The sequence below is a fragment of the Chiloscyllium punctatum genome, chromosome 31 (assembly GCF_047496795.1).
Source record: "Chiloscyllium punctatum isolate Juve2018m chromosome 31, sChiPun1.3, whole genome shotgun sequence".
Lineage (NCBI taxonomy): Eukaryota > Metazoa > Chordata > Chondrichthyes > Orectolobiformes > Hemiscylliidae > Chiloscyllium > Chiloscyllium punctatum.
The window spans coordinates 79,117,590-79,143,874 of NC_092769.1; the positions used below are offsets into that span (position 1 = coordinate 79,117,590).

Genomic DNA, 26,285 nt, shown 5'->3' on the forward strand with positions numbered 1-26,285 from the left:
GTAGGTCCAAGTGACGCCCGTACTCGCTGCCCCAGCTCCACCCGCTCCAACCCCTGCTGCCACCCCGGTGACCCCAACGACCCTCTCACAGCCTCCGCCACTGCTCAGACCGAGTCTGCCTGCAGCCCCTGCCCTCCACAGGCAGCCACCTCCCCTGCAGCAGGGCCGCTTCCTCCTGTCCCGGCCTCCACTCAATCAACCACCTCCCCCACTGATCCGGCCTGCAGTTGCACTGCCTCCAGGAGCTCGACCAAACCCACGGCCCATCCTGTCATCGGTTAGCTCACAGCCCCTCCCCTCCCTCATTGGTATCCAGCTTGAATCATCATCATCTTCTGCACACTGAGCTCCACCCAAGATCACGAACATCGTAGCTGCAATCAACCATGGCCTTGAGCATCGCAGCTACAATCAACAAAGACTGCAAGCCTCGTACCAACAACCAGTGAAGTCATAAACATTGTAGATGAGATCAACTAACTTGAAGAGCATTATAACTGCAATCAGGACTGCAAGCATCGTAGCTACAATCACCAACAACAGAACGGCGTTTTAAGGCTTTTTTTGTTCACTAATTTAAAAGTTTTAGTTTTTAAAAGGAAAAATAAGGTTTTAACTTTTTGATGCTTTGTTAACATATGGGAGATCCAACCTCCCGAATCTGTAACACTACAAAGCAGTGGTCTGCTTACTTCTATTCACCCTGAGAGGATTAACCAAGATCACCTTGAATTTTGGGAATGGGCATGTAGGGATCAGTCCTGGATCCCAAGAGGTGAGGAGAGGATCAGTTCTGAAGCCGAGGATGGGAGAACAGAGTGGATCCTGGACCCCAGGATTGGAGAGGGAGGTCAGTCCTGGAGCCAGAATGAGAGACAGACGGATTCTGACCTCACCCTGATCAAGGAGAGGAAGGTTAGTTCAGGATGCTGGAATATATGGGGAGAGGGTCGTCAGTCCAGGTGAGAAGGATGTCTGTGCTGGACTAGATCCTGGGGATGGGAGAGGGAGGTTAGTTCTGGATCTTGGGTTGGTTTGAGGGTAAGGGGGTTAGTCCCATTGGCCACTTTCAGATCTATTTTACCTGGAGCCCACCCAGAAGTGTTAATTATCCACATTAAGTAGCAGGATTGTCTCTGAGACTCCCAGTCTATTGAAAATCTCCCAAGGGGACATTATTCTCTTCCCTCCAGTCCCCTCTCTCCTTTTCCTACCCTGTTCACTTGCTGTTTTGAATTTTCTGTATCCTCATGGTTCCTAGATAGCTAGAAGGTTTCTAGAGTGCTATTTCTCTCTGCTTGAGGGAGAAGCTATCTGTCCACCCTGTAGGATCAGGTGGCTGAAGGTGATGAAATAACTAAAAGTGAAGAATTAATATTTCCTTTGTGAAACGTGAATAGGGACCGTATGTAGTTTGATTGAGTGTCTGAGATTGTTTGTAGATACTGACTGCTTCACCATAGGCCTTTGGGTGGTAGGGAAAAGTGTTGGTACGTTAAGAAGCAGATAGCTGAAGCAGGGGTGGGTAGGGAGAGACACAGTCTGTATTCCATATGACTGCAGTACACTTGAACAGTGTTGGGGTATTCTTTAGTAGTACACATGGTGGCCTAGAGCAATGTGTAAAAGTGTGTTGCTCTCCTTAACTGGCACTCCCATTTTAAAGTCTGAATTATGGTTTTAAAAACATAAACAGGGATTTTCTCTTGGAAATATGGACAGAATCTCAATGTCAGAACATTAGTCATTGGGGAGAATAGTTAGTGACCCAGTGATCCTGAGAGATTTTGATTGGAGAAGTGTGATGAGATCACAGAGATCTCAAAAGAGTCCATGAGATGAAGGCTTACTTAAGCAATGTTGAGTTTTCCTACAATTTTGACTCCTAGAACAATCCATTCCAGTCCATCATGTCAAAAGCTGTTTTAAAACCTGATCTAAATTTTTCCACTTGCCCCACAGCCATGCAACATTTCCCTTCTACCTTTTTTTGGAATTGGGTGGCACAGTTGGTTAGCATTACTGCCTCAGGGCCAGGAACCTGAGTTGATTCCACCCTTGGATGACCGTTTGGTGGAGTGTGCACATTTTTGGTGTGTCTGCATTGGTTACCTCCAGGTGCTCTGATTTCCGCTCACAATCCAGAGATGTTTAGGTTAAGTGGATTGACCGTGCTAAATTGTTCATTGTGTCCACGGATGTGCAGGTTAGGTGGATTAGCTGTGGGAAATGAAGGGATAGGGGAATAGGGTGTCGGAGATCTTTAGAGGATTGTTGTTGACTCAATGAGCTGAATGGCCTGCTTCCACACTGTAGGGATTCCATGAAATCTATGAATTCATTTTTATATTTCCTGTTGAATCTGTTTATCCTGCCCTGCCAGACAGCGCATTCTAGATCACAACAACTTGCTGTGTTATAATATTCCTCCATTGCCTTTCTCTTTTGTTAATCTTCTCTAATCTGTGTATCTCTGGCTTCTGACTCGTCCTGTAACTGGGAATCATTTTTTATTCTTGTTGAAGTTTTTTAATGTCATATTGTGCCAAATGAAGTGAAGGCTGAGAGATTCTCTCCTCCTTCATCTCTTTGTCTCATTTCATTGCAGGAATTGTTTTATTTTCCTTTCTGAAGAAGGATACTGATCCCAGCCACTCTGAATAACTTGAGATGAGAAAGCTATTCTCTAGAAGTATTACCTAGCCTGCTACCACCTTGCTGCTTGAGTTAGGAGTGGTGACTGCTCCCTCAGGGAGAGGGCATACTGGTCACATTTCTGTCTTCCTTTCTGACAGCCATTAATCACCTTCTATTTGCTCCTGCATCCCCACCCCATCCAGCCACTCCAAAGCTTTAGCACCCATCTCCCATTATCTAAAACAGAAGGAGCTTTTCTTACTATCGTAACTATCATCACCTCAGGATGTCCCATTACAAAGTGCTTTACAGCCAATGAAGTGTAGTTACTGTAGTGATGTAAGCAGGGGGACTTTTACACATGGTGAGATAAATGACCAGATATGGTTTTTCAATGAAGTTAAGTGAGGATCAATGTTGACTGATCTCAGGAAGGGTTTACATTCAAAGCTGCCCTGACCTTGCCTCAGTGCTGTGTGCTGGGATGTTAACCTGACCCCCACCCAAAGACTTGCCCCTCCCACCACCACCAGCAGTCCAAAACTAAAAGCCAACTAAAATTTTGGGATAATGAATGAATGTAGGGTTGTACGTCCCTTCTGCCTCTGTTTAATATCGACTTTAACTTCGAAGTGATTTGCAGGTTTTAAGATCTGGTGAATGGTGTTAGCAAATCCCTATGACAGCAGAAGTATCACTTGGTCGTGTCAGCTCACTTTGGACTTGCTAGCTTCAGAGTACTGATGTGTATGAGCACTTGTTTCATGTCTGCTCTAAATGATCTGGTTTGTAGGAAAGGGAGCAGGGACAAGCACTGTATATTACTTCCTGCAAAAACCATGTCATATCTGTGACAAGGTGTCCAGGATGCACCAAGATTGAATGGAAACCATTGAGTTCCTTGAAGGAGTCTCTTGTGTGATGATTAAATATATTATGAGTTGGTTCTGGAGCTTTCAAGAGTGCTTTTGGAAATTTAGCAAGGTTGGGGATAGACACATTCTCTTACTATTTTTCATCCAGAGTTCTGCTGCTAACTTGTGTGTTCTAGGATTTGGGCAGTGATGCTGCTGAAACCCTGTCCTTCCTCAATGAATTGTGTGTTCCACTGACTGATGCTGGTTCCCTCACGGTGACTTCCCATTGTGATCTGGCTGTTTTGAAATTGGAGCACCATTACAGCCATAAATCTTTATTGGATTCACAGGTTTACAGACTTAGTCCTGATGTAAGGTGTTCCTGTGTTAGCTGTAAGCAGTCAGATTGCCTTTTTTTAATGCCATCTCCATTATCAGATTGGGATGTATAATAATGACCTTACCTTTATCCAGACTGGTGTCTGTCTTTTACACGTATCATTTTGTATTTTGCCATAAAATAATATGTTCACACAGAATTAATGAGACTTCTTGAAGTCATCAATCTTCTTTATTTCATAGGTGACTGTATAAAGTAATGCTGAATATCAGATTTGCTTTGTTCAGTCAATACAACTTGTCTGTGTATGATTATAAAGAAAGCATGCTACCCCACTTTGATGCCTTAGTGAGAAAAGAGCAACTACAGTTCATTCCACGGTCCAAGGTAGGATCCTCACTTGTGGGCTCCTGTCTCTGTCAGTTATCTGCCTGTCTCCCTATTTCCCCCACACTTTGATTCTCTTGTCTCAAAAGCCAGTTTGTTTCCAACCCTTCTGCCACCCTTAGATGGTAAAGAGCAGCAATTTGGGTTTTCCAGTGCACTTGCTGAAAGATGTTCTCTGATTTCTTGAATAAGCTAATGAACTACCTGCTGAGTTAGATTAATGTTTAGCTTTTAACTGGATTCTTTCTGGGGAAAATGGTCAAAAGATTGTGATAAGTATACTGTGTGAATGAGAGATAGACTTTGATTAAAACATTTGCTGTTACCTTTTTCCTCAGCCATGTTTGACCCTTGCACAATAGCAATATTCATTCTGTCCCTAATACAAATACCTCCATGGCCCCTACTTCAGGGAACCAGTGAGGGAAATCAACATTTTAATGTTGCATTCATATAGATTTCAAAATTGAATGAGTGTGAAATAGCTGAACTGCAACACCATTAAAGGACAGTGCTCACACTCTGTATCCTAGACTAGCAGGACTCCATGTCAATTAAATACCTACTAGAACTCTTTTTTTTAAGGTATATTTTTTCTGGTATGGCCCCTCTCAGACCTCAGTGCTCATGTCTGCTGTGGATAACTGTTTCAGTATTAGCTACCTGTATGTTCTGTTGTGTTTTTATTAAGAGTATTTGTGTGTGTGTGTGTGTGTGTGTGTGCGCGTGTGCGTGTGCTCACGTATGTGTGTTTTTTTAAAAATGTCATTTGATGATTCCTTAACTTATTTTTGGTGTTTTACAAACTTTTTTTTAGTGAGTTTGGTATACTTCTTCCCTGCTTAGTCAGTTCAGAATTTCCAGGTGTTCAGCAATGGAAATTGTGAATGATGGGATTTCAATAAAATATTTTACTAGTCGCTGACTTAGACTTGTGTTGTTTTTTGGTTTGTGGTTAACTCGACCCAGCCATCATGATTGACCCTACGTGCTGATACCTCATGACATCTAATGAAGTACTTTTGGAACTGTAGTCACTGTCGTAGTGTTTGAAACACAGCAGCTGGTTTGCACAGAGCGAGATCACAATGTATTTGAGGAACAGATATTAGAATTCTCCTGTTTTTTTTTTAAAATACTTTGGGATCCAGCCAAGTGAAGGACCAAGATTTCCAGATAATGTACAAGAAAGTATTAATTATGGGTTCAACCCAATCTTTTAATCTTCTTCCACAGCCCCATGTACATTCTTCTCTCTCAAACATGGACTCAGTGTATTTTTCACACCGTTCCAATGGTAAATGTTAATGTGTATTTATGTTTTTGTGATTTTATGCACTACTGAACAGTGCTTTTCATGATGCAGAGAATCCTATGGTCAGAACACTGAGCACAAGGATTTTGCTGCTGTGGAGAGCCTGTCACTAGCCTTTGGTTCTGGGAATGATGCCAAGGCTGATCTCAACTGTTCTCAAAAGGCCATGACCCCACATTCCATTGTCCCATATGTGGAAATGGTAATGGTAATGGTAATGGTAATGCATGACCTGAACTGGATTGAATTAGCAGAGTGAAAAAAAGCAAGAAAAAGCTTTTCTAATTCAACTGTTTTTAGATGCCAGCTGCAGAAGTTGACCTATTCCCAGTTGGGCAGCCGTAAAACTAAGAGTCCCAAGGCACCCACTAACATCCTAGCAGGTAAGACATGGACAACCCCTGCTCAGCTGGCATTGGATAATTACCAAGAACATCAGCAGACTTGGTTGATAACACAGAAGCAAGAAGCCATTCTGTCTTCCAAGTTATTTCTTCATTCACTTACAAATAGAGTGTGTATTTGAAATAACTATTATTAAAATTAGAAATATCACTTGTTGAGGCAGCTTTATCCACCTTTGCATTGCTAACATTTGAACAATTTGTCTCATTGACCCTCTTATGAACTGATTCCTCTTACCTGTAATAACAACAGGCAGACCAATGTTATGTTAAACTATAGAAGGAGAATCTTTATTATAATCATAAAGGTGAACTTTTCCCAGTCCAAATTTAATACATTATTTTCCTCCCTCTGGTGCCAGGTTCCAATTAAACAATTCTCAAATGAAAGGGCATTAATCATTCAAAGAAATTAACACAAAAACAGCTACACAAACCAATTTCCCAGTTTGGGTCATGCAGAAAATATGCCCCAAAACTCATGATTTAAAAAAATTAAATAAATTCTTTGTTCCACACCACCGACCCCTCCCCTCCATACACACATCAGATCTATTAGGTTGGAAGTGGTTCTTAAACCCTTGAGAATTCAATTTCATAGCAGTTCCTAAGTGCCCTAGCATCACAGATGTTGAAATTCAAAGACAGATTTAATCCAGCAGAGCCTTCTTCAAACAAACTGGAGTGGAAATAGGATTCTCCATTGCTTGGCCAGGGCATACAGCACCCTGAATCTTTTATTTTAAAAAGTCACAATTCAAGTGGAAACTGTAGAGCTTGTTTAGGGTGAAAATTAATGTTACTAATATTGGCAAATGGTTTTAATGACTGCTTTTAAGAGCCAGGACTGACTATTTGGGGAAAGGAACAACTGAGGTGGGTGTGTATGGGGGGGGGCAGCGGAGAGAGAATGTGAATGTTGGGTAGTGATTTGACTGATACTGCCTCACGTTCCTTACTCCAGTCCCTGACCAGTGGCAAGTTGCAGTTGTCCCTAAATGGAAGCCACAAGGCTTCCCACAAAAGCCAGTGCCTTTATAACAGAAGAGCCAAGGTAGAGTAATATCATTCTAAAGAAGGAATCTGTTTAATAACAGCAGCAGCAAAGTATACACTGAAATGCAGGAAAGTGAAGTAGGAAATTGGGGTACTACCCCATTTTTACTTAAATTATTTTGTACAAACATCAAATCTGAATGGACCACAGGTTTTGATCTCCATAATTAGCAATGCAGCAATAAAAAAAGAAATGTGTATGTTACAGAGTGGCTAGCATCAAAGAGACTGATTGCAGAGCTAGAACTCTGGTCCTAGGAACAGAGTCAACAGAGATGTTGGGGCACCTCAGGCAAAACCCAGGGGTTTTAAAAACAAATCCCTGCAGCCAAATTTATATTTAGACTTAAAATGTGATTAAGAATTACTTAAGAAAATAGGGTTGGGCTGGGCAGGGGGCATGAAAGCAAATTAATTTTCAGGTGAGAAATTGCTGCAGGTTAATAATATAATTCTGATACACAGAGCCAGACATCTTTCTATAGGAGACAAATTAGAAAAAAAGGATTAGATTGTTTTGGGTAATTTACAGCAATGGGAAAATGGCATGTCATCTCTACATGTATCCTGTACAGGTGATCTATTATACATATGTCCTTTAACTAAGCAGGTACTCTACCTGCTCATTAGGAAATTTTCAAGTCCCATTGCAGTCTCAGATCAGTCAAGTTACCAACTTCTGTCTCAAAGAACTTTATAAAATAGTCATTTGAGGCAAGACAACGGAGATCTGAACAGAGAGCAGGAGCCTCATTTAACTGACAGTACAAGAAAAGCATGGCCTTTTTTACATCAGCAAATACAATGCAACAACTGAAAATCTAAAAGATTAGCTTTCTCTATGTTACAGTGTTTGTCAAGATCCGAGTTGAATTAGAACAAGAAATCAATTTCTCTGATTGAAGAAGTGTTGCACAAATTGGGAGAAGATGTCTGAGCTTGTGAAGAGAGATGAACTGAAGGAATCCCACCTTGTTCTGCTGGTTCCCAGCTGGATCAAAGCGTCAATCCAGGAGGAAGTGTGTTTAAAAAGTAGGTAGCTTTGCAGATATATTAACCACATCTTATCACTACTTAACCAAATATCACATGGCAATCAAGTGTGTTGCCAGCAGCTGAGAACCAAATGATAACTGAATGGGGCTCATGTCTTAAGGCTTTGATCCCCTCTGCACTTGACTTAGGAACAAAATCCTGGCGATGAACAGACCAACTGAATCACCCAATCCCTGACAACTATCTGTGTTTGAAGTCGATACAGATTTGGGCTATGAATATGCCTAATCAATGCATACACTGTGCAGAGCCAGACCTAGAGTCCTAACTCAGCTGGAATCCAAGCCAGGACTAGTCAGACACAGCAAGTCTCTCTATGCCCACTGACATTCGAGTCCAGTATCAAACGAGAAATCTGCTTGTTGAGGTATAATACACACACTTCCTAAAATTGAAAACACCTAAATAAAGATTGAACTGAAAATCAAAATGGTGGTTCAAGCCTCTGTTAAGATGTTTGGATCAGTTGGAATAGCAGAGTGATTGTTCAGATATTTGTGTCCTTAGTTTAAGTATTGAAGATGGGAAAAACACCTGCCTTAGAACCTCAGAAACCCTGGAGTTTAGTGTCAGACCCGGTCACTGCTGTAACATGATGACTGACCCTTTGTGTGCAGTAGTTAGTTTCTATCACCAGCATAGACAGGGACTGGAGATGGGGCCAAAGATTGTGGGAGACTAAACCAAATACTGAGTCCATCTACCACTGCCTCTTCTTACCTAACTTGTTCACCTGTTCAGTCTCACCCTGGCTCTCTCAATCAACTCTCATCTTTTCACAACTCTGGCCAGCAGTACACACTGACAAAATAAAGGGAGGACACAACTGGAGGGGAGACCCACCTTCACTCCTACCCAAACATAGCTGTCCTTAAAGCACATTTCACATACCAGCAATGCCTCTGCTTCATCCCCAATCCTTGTGGGTGTGGGTGTAGGGGGAGGGGGAGGTATAATTTCTCCAGGTTGATAATTACTTCTCTATTCCTCCCCCAACCAGTGAATATGCCAATTCTCTTACCTCTCCTGTCAGTGTTTCCTTCTTGGACACAAACACTGATTACTGATCCGAGCTCACAAACTGGGGCCAGAACCAAACTCTCAGACAGCAGCAGGTCCAAGTGGGCTAATGCCCATTGTACTATAGACATCTGTTCTTCAATCCCCGTTTTCAGGGGAGCATTTCTAATCTAGAAACTGGATGGCAGCCCCTGGTGGTACTTGGGACTCGTGGTTCCTACAGTGAAGGGGCATCTTTGGTGGTGAGCAACAAACAGTACACCTACTGAACTTGTCCAACTCGCCAGTGCCACCATCCAGGCCTCAGGGAGATCCAGGAACAACGACTGGGCAGGAGGACCAAAGAAACCAGGGAGGAATATAATATTTTCACTCTGGGTGGATGAAGACATGCAATGTGAGAAGGAGATTACAGGTAAAGTTTATAAATACATTGCTGTGTCACATCTCTCTGTAATGCCCTGGAAATAGTCATGCAAAATGAAATAATCACAGTTAATGTGGGCCAACACTGCATCTAACAGTCCAGAGGCTACTTAACAGTCACAGGTTGAAAATAAAATGGGGTTGGGGACCCTGGAAGAAATTTCTGCCTTGGAAGTTTAACCTAAATTAAATTATTCTGGTGGGGAAGATGAAGGAATAAAGGAATGGTTTGGGAGCTCAACATTCAGCTGAATAAAGAATGTTTGTCAATAATTTGAGATTAATCTACTGCTTAATTAATTTTTAAAAAGACAGAAGACAGGAAGATTGCATTAATTAATTTACAAATTCTCAGAAACTTCAACAGCAAAGACCTTCCAAAACACCTTCCCTTTTCCAACCTTTACTTAAGTTGCTTTGGGTTAGGGAAGAAGCCTTGACTGGGATGCATAAACTATTAAAAGGGACTATTCAGTAAATAAATCTAAACAGGAATTCCAGAATGAAATGGAAACAACTCAGAAACAGCCATGATTATTTTGTCTTGTACAGAAATGGTGTTCCAATCTCCTGATTTCACAAGGAGTGGCCTGATTTTAAACAGCTCCTGGGCACATAAGCAGATAGTGTTGGTTTTGTAGTGTAACAGGACATAAGAAGTTGGGGTGGAGAAAAAAAAGTGAAGGCTTGAAGGGGGTGGGGAGGTGGTGGAGTGGGGGAGAAAGAGTGAGTGACTGAATGATGGTGGTGGTATAAGGAGGAAGGAGATGGAAGAGGGACATTAAGAACGTAGGGATTCTGGAAAGTGAGCCCCCCATCACCCCAAACCAATCACCCTTCAATCAACATCAGGAAGCTGGGCAGAGAGCCCATTGGCACCAGGTTTACAATCAGAACCAGTTGCTAACTGAAGGCACAAATCTTGGAAAAGGGCCTTGGCTCATTCTCCCTGGGAACAAGTTAACAAAGCAGGAATTCTGAGAATTAAACCTTATTCAGGCCCAGTTCTCCAAAGAGTGATGATGTACAGGAGTGGGAGAAAAACGAAGGAGAGAGTATGGGAAGCAAAAGGTGGAGAGTGGAAAAGGAAAACAGGAGGAGGAAGAGGGATATTACTTTTAATCCAATAAATGCTACAATTGAATCTATAGTTAGGCAACTGCTGAATTTAGAAGTTCCTCACAATTACATACTCTTTTCAGGCCACAAGTAATAAACCTGCTCTTCTTCATCTCAACTACCTGGAGAAATCCACTCACTACAGTGTTAGTGTAGTGCACAATGTGAGATCCAAAGTTAATGGCCTCTGCTTCAAGTCACCATATATACAGGAGGAGGGATATGGGGAAAAGGAAAGAGGCAGGGTGTGGAGTTCAACAAAATCTGCCATCCCACAGTGACATGTCAAGAATGTGTGCAATACATGATCAGTCAGATAAAAAAAACTAAAAAATAAACTTAAAACACTAATGCAAAAAATAAATCTCAAAACTGAAAGAATCCAGCCCAGAAAGTGTCAGCTTGAGTTCTTGCTCAACTGTCCCGATTAAACCTGGTGCCTCCAACAATCTTGGACAAGTTCGCATGGCTTTCCTTACAGCTTGAGTTCATTGGCAATTTTGGACGCTATATTCTTAAATGCTATGGAGGTGCCAGATATGCGTTTGAAACGGACTCCGTTGAGGGAGAGTCGGGGCAGTTTGCACACTTCCATCTCCCATTGCACCAGGTTGTCCTTGGTGGGGTCCCCATGCATACAGAACAGCATGTACCGCTCCCGTCCCTCATGCTCACAGTTATTGGCATCCAGAACCTTGCCGATCTCTTTCATCATCTCATTGGGCTCCATTGAACTTGTTGTCTTCATACTCCACGTGAAACGTAGTGACCTAGGTTTGGCATCTTTGTTCTCGTCTTTCTCCGCACTGAGATTGGATCTGGAGGAAGAGGCGAGACAGATTACAATTCAAATTAAACCCAGTTGACAAAACAGACACAGGCCATTCAGCCCATCAGCTGATGTTTCAGCTCCATATGAGCCTCACCATCACCCTATCCCTTTCTCCCATGTGTTTAATCCAGCTTCCCTGCCTTAAATGTATCAACAGGATTCTCCTTGACCCTTCCTTATGGGAACAAGTCCCACATTCTTCCCACCCTCTAAGCAAGGGACGTTTCATATTGATGGAGCACATTGAGCTTAATGTCTATATTATCAAAACCTTTCATAACCTTCAGCAATCCATCAGATCATCCTGAGTCTTTCCTATCACTCCCCGCGACACACACTGCACATAAGGTCTACCTCCTTTTTAATTGGATTCACAGCCAGGATTGTAATTTTTAGAAGTCCAGGCCATTCAGTCTATTGAGTGCATACCAAACTTCCAAACAGCATCCCACTCAGAACCCCACCCTATCCCTGTAACCTTGCAGTTTCCATGGTCAATTCACCCTAACCTGCACATCTTTGGATTGTGGGAGGAAACCCCACGCAGACATGGAGAGAATGTGCAAACTCCACACAGTCATCCAAGGCCGGAATCGAACCCGGGTCCCTGGCACTGTGAGGCAGCAGTGCTAACCACTGAGCCACCTTAAGTTTCTGCAAATACCATATGATAGAGGAGTAGGAGTAGGCCATTCAGCCCAACAAGTCTGCTCTGCCATTCAATAAGATCATGGCTGGTCTGATCATCAACTCCACTTTCCTGCCTTTTCCCCCATAACCTCTGATTGCTCACTTTATTCAATCAAATTTATTTGATTGGAAATCTCTACCTCAGCATTGAAAAATAAAAGGTGGTCAGCATGACCTATTTTTAAAAAATTGCTCCAAGGGTGGACCCATCCCTAAATGCCCTGAAGGAGGTGGTAAATCACTGCAGTCCACAGCTGTTAGGAACGTCACAGAAACTGTGGAAAAAAACTGTCCCACTCCTGTAATCCCTTGTTCTAGCCAGCAAGAGTCATCAGCCCAGGGACAAGGCTGAGGCACAGTTTGCACTGGGCAGTTGCAGGACAAGAAACTTAAACTGTCCTTGATTCATAGGAACCAGACTGATGCATCTGACAGAAGCTACAGTTCACAGGCTAAGGTGTAATAAGAGCAGATTTCAAACGGATAAGCCGAGAGTGAGATCCCAGTACGCAGCACAATTGAGGAAGGACGAGGGATAGGCTGTCCAAAGACAGGCAGGAGGGTGGAGGGATGGGGAGGGAGAGCGAGGAGGGGAAAGGGGACGGGGAAATGGCAGAGAGGGAAGGGATCGAGGGGGAGGGCGCAGAGAGAAGGCAGGCGGGAGCTCGAGGAGTCAGCAAGGGAGGAATGAGAGTACAGGGCAGGGGAGTGGGTCGGGGAGAGGGCGGGGGAGTGAATTGGGGAGAGGGCGGGGGAGTGAACCGGGGAGAGGGCGGGGGAGTGAACCGGGGATGGGGCGGGGGAGTGAACCGGGGATGGGGCGGGGGAGTGAACCGGGGATGGGGCGGGGGAGTGAACCGGGGAGGGGGCGGGGGAGTGAACCGGGGAGAGGGCGGGGGAGTGAACCGGGGAGAGGGCGGGGGAGTGAACCGGGGAGAGGGCGGGGGAGTGAACCGGGGATGGGGCGGGGGAGTGAACCGGGGATGGGGCGGGGGAGTGAACCGGGGAGGGGGCGGGGGAGTGAACCGGGGAGAGGGCGGGGGAGTGAACCGGGGAGAGGGCGGGGGAGTGAACCGGGGAGAGGGCGGGGGAGTGAATTGGGGAGAGGGCGGGGGAGTGAACCGGGGAGGGGGCGGGGGAGTGAACCGGGGAGGGGGCGGGGGAGTGAATTGGGGAGAGGGCGGGGGAGTGAACCGGGGAGAGGGCGGGGGAGTGAACCGGGGAGGGGGCGGGGGAGTGAATTGGGGAGAGGGCGGGGGAGTGAACCGGGGAGGGGGCGGGGGAGTGAACCGGGGAGGGGGCGGGGGAGTGAACCGGGGAGAGGGCGGGGGAGTGAACCGGGGATGGGGCGGGGGAGTGAACCGGGGAGAGGGCGGGGGAGTGAACCGGGGAGAGGGCGGGGGAGTGAACCGGGGATGGGGCGGGGGAGTGAACCGGGGATGGGGCGGGGGAGTGAACCGGGGAGGGGGCGGGGGAGTGAACCGGGGAGAGGGCGGGGGAGTGAACCGGGGAGGGGGCGGGGGAGTGAACCGGGGATGGGGCGGGGGAGTGAACCGGGGAGGGGGCGGGGGAGTGAACCGGGGAGGGGGCGGGGGAGTGAATTGGGGAGAGGGCGGGGGAGTGAACCGGGGAGAGGGCGGGGGAGTGAACCGGGGGAGTGAACCGGGGAGGGGGCGGGGGAGTGAACCGGGGAGGGGGCGGGGGAGTGAACCGGGGAGGGGGCGGGGGAGTGAACCGGGGAGGGGGCGGGGGAGTGAACCGGGGAGGGGGCGGGGGAGTGAACCGGGGAGGGGGCGGGGGAGTGAACCGGGGAGAGGGCGGGGGAGTGAACCGGGGAGAGGGCGGGGGAGTGAATCGGGGAGAGCGTTGGGAGAGGGTTAGGGAGGAGTGCAGGGAGAGGGCAGGGAGTGGGTCGGGGAGGAGCACGGTGAGAGGGGCAGGGTAGGAGCGTGAGGAGAGGGCAGAGGAGTGCGTGCGGATGTATGCCTGGGGTTTACAGTTTGTGTTGACTCCAGTCTGATGTGGAGGTGAAAATGCTGAATCTTCCAGTGATGCTACTGATACCAATCCGGAAACCTGAAGATTGCCCACAACAGATCACCCACAGCTAGAATCAATGCCATTGCAACAGTCTACAATTTATAAATTGATTTGTATTTTCTATACTGCTTAGAGGCGACAGAGAGAGAAAGAGCGCCCAGTAAAATCAAACCAAATTCATTCCTGATTAGGTACCAATTGGGAATTTGGGAAATATTGTTGGTGTCGTGTTTTAGCCAGATCAAAAAACCAGATCCCAAAGGATGGGAGATAATGGGGTGTTGGAATAAAGTGCAGACAAAGGATTGATCAGAATCTGAACCACTGCTCAGGGTGCGACTGACACACACACACACACACACACACACAGAGCGACTGACATAAATGCAGAGCTCACTGGTCGGGGAACAATCACAGGCATAGAGCTCACCGCTCAGGGTGCGACTGACACACGCACAGAGCCCACAACTCTGCACGTGACTGACACGTGCAGAGCTCATGGTGCAACTGACAGATGCACATAAGTTCACTGTGTGACTAACACGCACAGAGCTTACAAAGTGACTGATACATGCGCACAGAGCTCACTAACCGACTGAAATGCACGTGCAGAGCGCAAGGCGAGATTTACACTCTCGCAAAGTTCACTGTGTGACTGACACACATACAGAGCTTTCTGCACGATTGACACGCACGGAACTCACTGCGCGACTGACACACACAGAGCTCACTGCATGACTGACACATGCACAGAGCTCACTGCTCAAGCTGCAACTAACTCGGGCAGAGCCCACTGTGCGACCGACACGCACGCAGAACTCGCTGCTCAGTGTGCGGCCGACACGCGCAGATCTCACTGCTCAGCGTGCGACTGACATGTGCGCAGAGCCCATTGCTCAGCGTGTAACCGACATGTGCGCAGAGCTCACTGCAAGGCATGCGACCGACAAACAGACACAGAGCTCACTGATCAGAGTGCAGCTGACAGATGCCCAGAGCACGCTGTGCGACCTGCGCGTGCGCAGAGCACGCTGCGCGACCTGCGCGTGCACAGAGCACGCTGCGCGACCTGCGCGTGCACAGAGCACGCTGCGCGACCTACGCGTGCACAGAGCACGCTGCGCGACCTACGCGTGCACAGAGCACGCTGCGCGACCTACGCGTGCACAGAGCACGCTGCGCGACCTACGCGTGCACAGAGCTCACTGCGCGACCGACAGGAGCACAGAGCTCACTGCGCGACCGACAGGAGCACAGAGCTCACTGCGCGACCGACAGGAGCACAGAGCTCACTGCGCGACCGACAGGAGCACAGAGCTCACTGCGCGACCGACAGGAGCACAGAGCTCACTGCGCGACCGACAGGAGCACAGAGCTCACTGCGCGACCGACAGGAGCAGAGAGCACACTGCGCGACCGACAGGAGCAGAGAGCTCGCTGCGCGACCGGCAGGAGCACAGAGCTCGCTGCGCGACCTGCGTGTGCACAGAGCTCGCTGCGCGACCTGCGTGTGCACAGAGCTCGCTGCGCGACCTGCGTGTGCACAGAGCTCGCTGCGCGACCAGCAGGAGCACAGAGCTCGCTGCGCGACCAGCAGGAGCACAGAGCTCGCTGCGCGACCAGCAGGAGCACAGAGCTCGCTGCGCGACCAGCAGGAGCACAGAGCTCGCTGCGCGACCAGCAGGAGCACAGAGCTCGCTGCGCGACCAGCAGGAGCACAGAGCTCGCTGCGCGACCAGCAGGAGCACAGAGCTCGCTGCGCGACCAGCAGGAGCACAGAGCTCGCTGCGCGACCAGCAGGAGCACAGAGCTCGCTGCGCGACCAGCAGGAGCACAGAGCTCGCTGCGCGACCAGCAGGAGCACAGAGCTCGCTGCGCGACCGACAGGAGCACAGAGCTCACTGCGCGACCGACAGGAGCACAGAGCTCACTGCGCGACTGACACACTTACAATCCTCACTGCTCAGGGTGTGACCGACACGCGCGCACACAACTAACCAAGCAATTGACACACGCGCGCACACAGTTAATCATGCAATTGACGCGCACACAGGGCTCACCGTTTGACTGGCACAGATGCGCACGGCTCACCGCGCGACTGGCACTGGCACGCACAAGGCTCACTGCTCAGTCTGCGAATAACACGCACAGACCTCACTACTCAGGTTGCAGCTGACACAGGCGCACACAGCTCATCGCCTGACCGACACACACACAGAGCTCACTGCTCTGGGCACGACCGACACAGAGCTCACTGCTCTGGGCACGACCGACACAGAGCTCACTGCTCAGTGTGCGACTGACACACGCAGAGCTCGCTGCTCAGTGTGTAACCAACACGCGCACAAAGCTCACTGCTCAGGATGCGAGTGACACACGCACAGAGCTCATAGTCCAGGGTGCATCTGACACAGACGAACAGAGTTCATTGTGCAGCTAACACACTGACAGAACTCACTAATCAGTGAGCGACTGACACATGCACAGACCACTATTGACACACATGCACTGAGCTCACTGCTCAGGTTGTAGCTGACAGACACACAGAGCTCACTGCTCAGTGTGTGACTGACAAACACGCAGAGAGCTCACTGTGTGACTGACACAAATGCAGAACTCACTGGTCAGGGGGCAACAATCACAGGCGCAGAGCTCACCACTCAGGGTGCGACTGACTCACACGCGAATCTCACTGATCGCGGGCAACAAGCACATGCGCAGAGCTCACCACTCCGCACATGACTGACACACACGCAGAGTACATGGCTCCACACATGACTGACACATATGGGCAGAGTACACAGCGTGACTGACACATGCGCATAAGCTCACCGCGCGACTAACGCGCACAGAGCTTACTGAGTGACTGATACATGCGCACAGAGCCCATTGACCTACCGACACGCACGTGCAGAGCTCAAGGCGCAATTAACACACTCGCAAAGTTCACTGCGCGACTGACACACGCATGGAACTCACTGCGCGACTGACACACGCATGGAACTCACTGCGTGACTGACACACGCATGGAACTCACTGCTCCGCACGATACTGAAACACGTGCGCAGAGGTCACTGTGCAACCGAGACGCCCGCAGAGCTCACTGCTCAGTGTGCGACTGACACACGTGCAGAGCTCACTGCTCAGTGTGCGACTGTCACGTGCGCAGAGCTCACTGCTCAGTGTGCGACTGTCACGTGCGCAGAGCTCACTGCTCAGTGTGCGACTGTCACGTGCGCAGAGCTCACTGCTCAGTATGCGACTGACACGTGCGCAGAGCTCACTGCTCAGTGTGCGACTGACACACGCGCAGAGCTCACTGTGCGACTGACACGCGCAGAGTTCACTGCTCAGTGTGCGACTGACACACGCGCAGAGCTCACTGCTCAGTGTGCGACTGAAACACGCGCAGAGTTCACTGCTCAGTGTGCGACTGTCACGTGCGCAGAGCTCAGTGCCCAGTGCGCGACTGACACGTGCGCAGAGCTCACTGCTCAGTGTGCGACTGACACGCGCGCAGAGCTCACTGCTCAGTGTGCGACTGACACGCGCGCAGAGCTCACTGCTCAGTGTGCGACTGACACACGCGGAGCTCACTGCTCAGTGTGCGACTGACAAACAGGCACAGAGCTCACTGATCAGTGTGCGACTGACACATGCACAGACCGCCGCTGACAGATGCACAGAGCTCACTGCGCGACGGACAAACACGCACAGAGCTCACTGCGCGACCGACTGGCGCACAGAGCTCACTGCGCGACCGACTGGCGCACAGAGCTCACTGCGCGACCGACTGGCGCACAGAGCTCACTGCGCGACCGACTGGCGCACAGAGCTCACTGCGCGACCGACTGGCGCACAGAGCTCACTGCGCGACCGACTGGCGCACAGAGCTCACTGCGCGACCGACTGGCGCACAGAGCTCACTGCGCGACCGACTGGCGCACAGAGCTCACTGCGCGACCGACTGGCGCACAGAGCTCACTGCGCGACCGACTGGCGCACAGAGCTCACTGCGCGACCGACTGGCGCACAGAGCTCACTGCGCGACCGACTGGCGCACAGAGCTCACTGCGCGACCGACTGGCGCACAGAGCTCACTGCGCGACCGACTGGCGCACAGAGCTCACTGCGCGACCGACTGGCGCACAGAGCTCACTGCGCGACCGACTGGCGCACAGAGCTCACTGCGCGACCGACTGGCGCACAGAGCTCACTGCGCGACCGACTGGCGCACAGAGCTCACTGCGCGACCGACTGGCGCACAGAGCTCACTGCGCGACCGACTGGCGCACAGAGCTCACTGCGCGACCGACTGGCGCACAGAGCTCACTGCGCGACCGACTGGCGCACAGAGCTCACTGCGCGACCGACTGGCGCACAGAGCTCACTGCGCGACCGACTGGCGCACAGGGCTCACTGCGCGACTGACAAACACGCACAGAGCTCACTGCGCGACCGACAGGAGCAAAGAGCTCACTGCGCGACCGACAAACACGCACAGAGCTCACTGCGTGACCGACAAACACGCACAGAGCACACTGCGCGACCGACAAACACGCACAGAGCACACTGCGTGACCGACGGGAGCAAAGAGCTCACTGCGCGACCGACAAACACGCACAGAGCTCACTGCGAGACCGACAAACACGCACAGAGCACACTGCGCGACCGACAAACACGCACAGAGCACACTGCGCGACCGACAGACAGACTCACAGAGCACACTGCGCGACCGACAGACAGACTCACAGAGCTCACTGCGCGACCGACAGACAGACTCACAGAGCTCACTGCGCGACCGACTGGCGCACAGAGCTCACTGAGCGACCGACTGGCGCACAGAGCTCACTGCGCGACCGACAGACACGCACAGAGCACACTGCGCGACCGACAAACACGCACAGAGCTCACTGCGTGACCGACTGGCGCACAGAGCTCACTGCGCGACCGACTGGCGCACAGAGCTCACTGCGTGACCGACAAACACGCACAGAGCTCAGTGCGCGACCGACAGGAGCAAAGAGCTCACTGCGTGACCGACAAACACGCACAGAGCACACTGCGCGACCGACTGGCGCACAGAGCTCACTGCGTGACCGACAGACACGCACAGAGCTCACTGCGCGACCGACTGGCGCACAGAGCTCACTGCGTGACCGACAAACACGCACAGAGCTCAGTGCGCGACCGACAGGAGCAAAGAGCTCACTGCGTGACCGACAAACACGCACAGAGCACACTGCGCGACCGACAAACACGCACAGAGCACACTGCGTGACCGACGGGAGCAAAGAGCTCACTGCGCGACCGACAAACACGCACAGAGCTCACTGCGAGACCGACAAACACGCACAGAGCACACTGCGCGACCGACAAACACGCACAGAGCACACTGCGCGACCGACAAACACGCACAGAGCACACTGCGCGACCGACAGACAGACTCACAGAGCACACTGCGCGACCGACAGACAGACTCACAGAGCTCACTGCGCGACCGACTGGCGCACAGAGCTCACTGAGCGACCGACTGGCGCACAGAGCTCACTGAGCGACCGACTGGCGCACAGAGCTCACTGAGCGACCGACACAGCAACAGCACCTACTGTGCGACCGATTGGTGCACAGAGCCCACTGCGTGACCGACAGACACACAGAGTGCACCGTGCGACCGACAGGCGCACAGAGCTCACTGCGTGACTGATGCGCACAGAGATCACTGCGCAACTGACAATCGCGCACAGAATTCACTGCGCGACCAACGTGCGCAGAGTTCACTGCGCGACCGACAAACACGCACAGATCTCACTGCGCGACCGACAAGCACGCACAGATCTCACTGCGCGACCGACAAACACGCACAGAGCTCACTGCGCGACCGACAGGAGCACAGAGCTCACTGCGCGACCGACAGGAGCACAGAGCTCACTGCGCGACCGACAGGAGCACAGAGCTCACTGCGCGACCGACTGGCGCACAGAGCTCACTGCGCGACCGACTGGCGCACAGAGCTCACTGCGCGACCGACTGGCGCACAGAGCTCACTGCGCGACCGACAAACACGCACAGAGCTCACTGCGCGACCGACAGGAGCACAGAGCTCACTGCGCGACCGACAAACACGCACAGAGCTCAGTGCGCGACCGACAGGAGCAAAGAGCTCACTGCGCGACCGACAGGAGCACAGAGCTCACTGCGCGACCGACAAACACGCACAGAGCTCACTGCGCGACCGACAGGCGCACAGAGCTCACTGCGCGACCGACTGGCGCACAGAGCTCACTGCGCGACCGACTGGCGCACAGAGCTCACTGCGCGACCGACTGGCGCACAGAGCTCACTGCGCGACCGACTGGCGCACAGAGCTCACTGCGCGACCGACTGGCGCACAGAGCTCACTGCGCGACCGACTGGCGCACAGAGCTCACTGCGCGACCGACTGGCGCACAGAGCTCACTGCGCGACCGACTGGCGCACAGAGCTCACTGCGCGACCGACTGGCGCACAGAGCTCACTGCGCGACCGACTGGCGCACAGAGCTCACTGCGCGACCGACTGGCGCACAGAGCTCACTGCGCGACCGACTGGCGCACAGAGCTCACTGCGCGACCGACTGGCGCACAGAGCTCACTGCGCGACCGACAAACACGCACAGAGCTCACTGCGCGACCGACAGGAGCACAGAGCTCACTGCGCGACCGACAGGAGCACAGAGCTCACTGCGCGACCGACAGGAGCACAGAGCTCACTGCGCGACCGACAGGCGCACAGAGCTCACTGCGCGACCGACTGGCGCACAGAGCTCACTGCGCGACCGACTGGCGCACAGAGCTCACTGCGCGACCGACAAACACGCACAGAGCTCACTGCGCGACCGACAGGAGCAAAGAGCTCACTGCGTGACCGACAAACACGCACAGAGCACACTGCGCGACCGACAAACACGCACAGAGCACACTGCGCGACCGACTGGCGCACAGAGCTCACTGCGTGACCGACAGGAGCAAAGAGCTCACTGCGTGACCGACAAACACGCACAGAGCACACTGCGCGACCGACAAACACGCACAGAGCACACTGCGCGACCGACTGGCGCACAGAGCACACTGCGCGACCGACTGGCGCACAGAGCTCACTGCGTGACCGACAAACACGCACAGAGCACACTGCGCGACCGACAAACACGCACAGAGCACACTGCGCGACCGACTGGCGCACAGAGCTCACTGCGTGACCGACAGGAGCAAAGAGCTCACTGCGTGACCGACAAACACGCACAGAGCACACTGCGCGACCGACAAACACGCACAGAGCACACTGCGCGACCGACTGGCGCACAGAGCACACTGCGCGACCGACTGGCGCACAGAGCTCACTGCGCGACCGACTGGCGCACAGAGCTCACTGCGCGACCGACTGGCGCACAGAGCTCACTGCGCGACCGACTGGCGCACAGAGCTCACTGCGCGACCGACTGGCGCACAGAGCTCACTGCGCGACCGACTGGCGCACAGAGCTCACTGCGCGACCGACTGGCGCACAGAGCACACTGCGCGACCGACTGGCGCACAGAGCTCACTGCGCGACCGACTGGCGCACAGAGCTCACTGCGCGACCGACTGGCGCACAGAGCTCACTGCGCGACCGACTGGCGCACAGAGCTCACTGCGCGTCCGACTGGCGCACAGAGCTCACTGCGCGACCGACTGGCGCACAGAGCTCACTGCGCGACCGACTGGCGCACAGAGCTCACTGCCCGACCGACTGGCGCACAGAGCTCACTGCCCGACCGACTGGCGCACAGAGCTCACTGCCCGACCGACTGGCGCACAGAGCTCACTGCCCGACCGACTGGCGCACAGAGCTCACTGCGCGACTGACAAACACGCACAGAGCTCACTGCCCGACCGACTGGCGCACAGAGCTCACTGCCCGACCGACTGGCGCACAGAGCTCACTGCCCGACCGACTGGCGCACAGAGCTCACTGCCCGACCGACTGGCGCACAGAGCTCACTGCCCGACCGACTGGCGCACAGAGCACACTGCCCGACCGACTGGCGCACAGAGCTCACTGCGCGACCGACTGGCGCACAGAGCTCACTGCGCGACCGACTGGCGCACAGAGCTCACTGCGAGACCGACTGGCGCACAGAGCTCACTGCCCGACCGACTGGCGCACAGAGCTCACTGCCCGACCGACTGGCGCACAGAGCTCACTGCCCGACCGACTGGCGCACAGAGCTCACTGCCCGACCGACTGGCGCACAGAGCTCACTGCCCGACCGACTGGCGCACAGAGCTCACTGCCCGACCGACTGGCGCACAGAGCTCACTGCCCGACCGACTGGCGCACAGAGCTCACTGCCCGACCGACTGGCGCACAGAGCTCACTGCCCGACCGACAAACACGCACAGAGCACACTGCGCGACCGACAAACACGCACAGAGCACACTGCGCGACCGACAAACACGCACAGAGCACACTGCGCGACCGACAGACAGACTCACAGAGCACACTGCGCGACCGACAGACAGACTCACAGAGCTCACTGCGCGACCGACTGGCGCACAGAGCTCACTGAGCGACCGACTGGCGCACAGAGCTCACTGAGCGACCGACTGGCGCACAGAGCTCACTGAGCGACCGACACAGCAACAGCACCTACTGTGCGACCGATTGGTGCACAGAGCCCACTGCGTGACCGACAGACACACAGAGTGCACCGTGCGACCGACAGGCGCACAGAGCTCACTGCGTGACTGATGCGCACAGAGATCACTGCGCAACTGACAATCGCGCACAGAATTCACTGCGCGACCAACGTGCGCAGAGTTCACTGCGCGACCGACAAACACGCACAGATCTCACTGCGCGACCGACAAGCACGCACAGATCTCACTGCGCGACCGACAAACACGCACAGAGCTCACTGCGCGACCGACAGGAGCACAGAGCTCACTGCGCGACCGACAGGAGCACAGAGCTCACTGCGCGACCGACAGGAGCACAGAGCTCACTGCGCGACCGACTGGCGCACAGAGCTCACTGCGCGACCGACTGGCGCACAGAGCTCACTGCGCGACCGACTGGCGCACAGAGCTCACTGCGCGACCGACAAACACGCACAGAGCTCACTGCGCGACCGACAGGAGCACAGAGCTCACTGCGCGACCGACAAACACGCACAGAGCTCAGTGCGCGACCGACAGGAGCAAAGAGCTCACTGCGCGACCGACAGGAGCACAGAGCTCACTGCGCGACCGACAAACACGCACAGAGCTCACTGCGCGACCGACAGGCGCACAGAGCTCACTGCGCGACCGACTGGCGCACAGAGCTCACTGCGCGACCGACTGGCGCACAGAGCTCACTGCGCGACCGACTGGCGCACAGAGCTCACTGCGCGACCGACTGGCGCACAGAGCTCACTGCGCGACCGACTGGCGCACAGAGCTCACTGCGCGACCGACTGGCGCACAGAGCTCACTGCGCGACCGACTGGCGCACAGAGCTCACTGCGCGACCGACTGGCGCACAGAGCTCACTGCGCGACCGACTGGCGCACAGAGCTCACTGCGCGACCGACTGGCGCACAGAGCTCACTGCGCGACCGACTGGCGCACAGAGCTCACTGCGCGACCGACAAACACGCACAGAGCTCACTGCGCGACCGACAGGAGCACAGAGCTCACTGCGCGACCGACAGGAGCACAGAGCTCACTGCGCGACCGACAGGAGCACAGAGCTCACTGCGCGACCGACTGGCGCACAGAGCTCACTGCGCGACCGACTGGCGCACAGAGCTCACTGCGCGACCGACAAACACGCACAGAGCTCACTGCGCGACCGACAGGAGCAAAGAGCTCACTGCGTGACCGACAAACACGCACAGAGCACACTGCGCGACCGACAAACACGCACAGAGCACACTGCGCGACCGACTGGCGCACAGAGCTCACTGCGTGACCGACAGGAGCAAAGAGCTCACTGCGTGACCGACAAACACGCACAGAGCACACTGCGCGACCGACAAACACGCACAGAGCACACTGCGCGACCGACTGGCGCACAGAGCACACTGCGCGACCGACTGGCGCACAGAGCTCACTGCGTGACCGACAAACACGCACAGAGCACACTGCGCGACCGACAAACACGCACAGAGCACACTGCGCGACCGACTGGCGCACAGAGCTCACTGCGTGACCGACAGGAGCAAAGAGCTCACTGCGTGACCGACAAACACGCACAGAGCACACTGCGCGACCGACAAACACGCACAGAGCACACTGCGCGACCGACTGGCGCACAGAGCACACTGCGCGACCGACTGGCGCACAGAGCTCACTGCGCGACCGACTGGCGCACAGAGCTCACTGCGCGACCGACTGGCGCACAGAGCTCACTGCGCGACCGACTGGCGCACAGAGCTCACTGCGCGACCGACTGGCGCACAGAGCTCACTGCGCGACCGACTGGCGCACAGAGCTCACTGCGCGACCGACTGGCGCACAGAGCACACTGCGCGACCGACTGGCGCACAGAGCTCACTGCGCGACCGACTGGCGCACAGAGCTCACTGCGCGACCGACTGGCGCACAGAGCTCACTGCGCGACCGACTGGCGCACAGAGCTCACTGCGCGTCCGACTGGCGCACAGAGCTCACTGCGCGACCGACTGGCGCACAGAGCTCACTGCGCGACCGACTGGCGCACAGAGCTCACTGCCCGACCGACTGGCGCACAGAGCTCACTGCCCGACCGACTGGCGCACAGAGCTCACTGCCCGACCGACTGGCGCACAGAGCTCACTGCCCGACCGACTGGCGCACAGAGCTCACTGCGCGACTGACAAACACGCACAGAGCTCACTGCCCGACCGACTGGCGCACAGAGCTCACTGCCCGACCGACTGGCGCACAGAGCTCACTGCCCGACCGACTGGCGCACAGAGCTCACTGCCCGACCGACTGGCGCACAGAGCTCACTGCCCGACCGACTGGCGCACAGAGCACACTGCCCGACCGACTGGCGCACAGAGCTCACTGCGCGACCGACTGGCGCACAGAGCTCACTGCGCGACCGACTGGCGCACAGAGCTCACTGCGAGACCGACTGGCGCACAGAGCTCACTGCCCGACCGACTGGCGCACAGAGCTCACTGCCCGACCGACTGGCGCACAGAGCTCACTGCCCGACCGACTGGCGCACAGAGCTCACTGCCCGACCGACTGGCGCACAGAGCTCACTGCCCGACCGACTGGCGCACAGAGCTCACTGCCCGACCGACTGGCGCACAGAGCTCACTGCCCGACCGACTGGCGCACAGAGCTCACTGCCCGACCGACTGGCGCACAGAGCTCACTGCCCGACCGACTGGCGCACAGAGCTCACTGCCCGACCGACTGGCGCACAGAGCTCACTGCCCGACCGACTGGCGCACAGAGCTCACTGCGCGACCGACTGGCGCACAGAGCTCACTGCCCGACCGACTGGCGCACAGAGCTCACTGCCCGACCGACTGGCGCACAGAGCTCACTGCCCGACCGACTGGCGCACAGAGCTCACTGCCCGACCGACTGGCGCACAGAGCTCACTGCCCGACCGACTGGCGCACAGAGCTCACTGCCCGACCGACTGGCGCACAGAGCTCACTGCCCGACCGACAAACACGCACAGAGCACACTGCGCGACCGACAAACACGCACAGAGCACACTGCGCGACCGACAAACACGCACAGAGCACACTGCGCGACCGACAGACAGACTCACAGAGCACACTGCGCGACCGACAGACAGACTCACAGAGCTCACTGCGCGACCGACTGGCGCACAGAGCTCACTGAGCGACCGACTGGCGCACAGAGCTCACTGAGCGACCGACTGGCGCACAGAGCTCACTGAGCGACCGACACAGCAACAGCACCTACTGTGCGACCGATTGGTGCACAGAGCCCACTGCGTGACCGACAGACACACAGAGTGCACCGTGCGACCGACAGGCGCACAGAGCTCACTGCGTGACTGATGCGCACAGAGATCACTGCGCAACTGACAATCGCGCACAGAATTCACTGCGCGACCAACGTGCGCAGAGTTC

At 53.8% G+C, this 26,285-nt stretch overlaps 2 protein-coding genes across 8 annotated transcripts in view; one reads left to right on the forward strand and one right to left on the reverse strand.

Moving 5' to 3' along the window:
• Window positions 1–5,143, forward strand: part of rcor2 (REST corepressor 2) — a 69,375-nt gene extending 64,232 nt beyond the window's left edge. For both annotated transcript variants that reach the window (XM_072551207.1, XM_072551208.1), the window contains one exon: window positions 5–5,143. In XM_072551207.1, coding sequence (XP_072407308.1) covers window positions 5–346 — 342 coding nt within the window. In that variant the 3' untranslated portion in view covers window positions 347–5,143. The remainder of the gene's footprint in view (window positions 1–4) is intronic.
• A 1,061-nt stretch (window positions 5,144–6,204) lies between these two features.
• The window catches only part of mark2b (MAP/microtubule affinity-regulating kinase 2b), a 206,176-nt gene continuing 186,095 nt past the window's right edge, over window positions 6,205–26,285 (reverse strand). For all 6 annotated transcript variants that reach the window (XM_072551202.1, XM_072551206.1, XM_072551203.1 and 3 more), the window contains one exon: window positions 6,205–11,435. In XM_072551202.1, coding sequence (XP_072407303.1) covers window positions 11,093–11,435 — 343 coding nt within the window. In that variant the 3' untranslated portion in view covers window positions 6,205–11,092. The remainder of the gene's footprint in view (window positions 11,436–26,285) is intronic.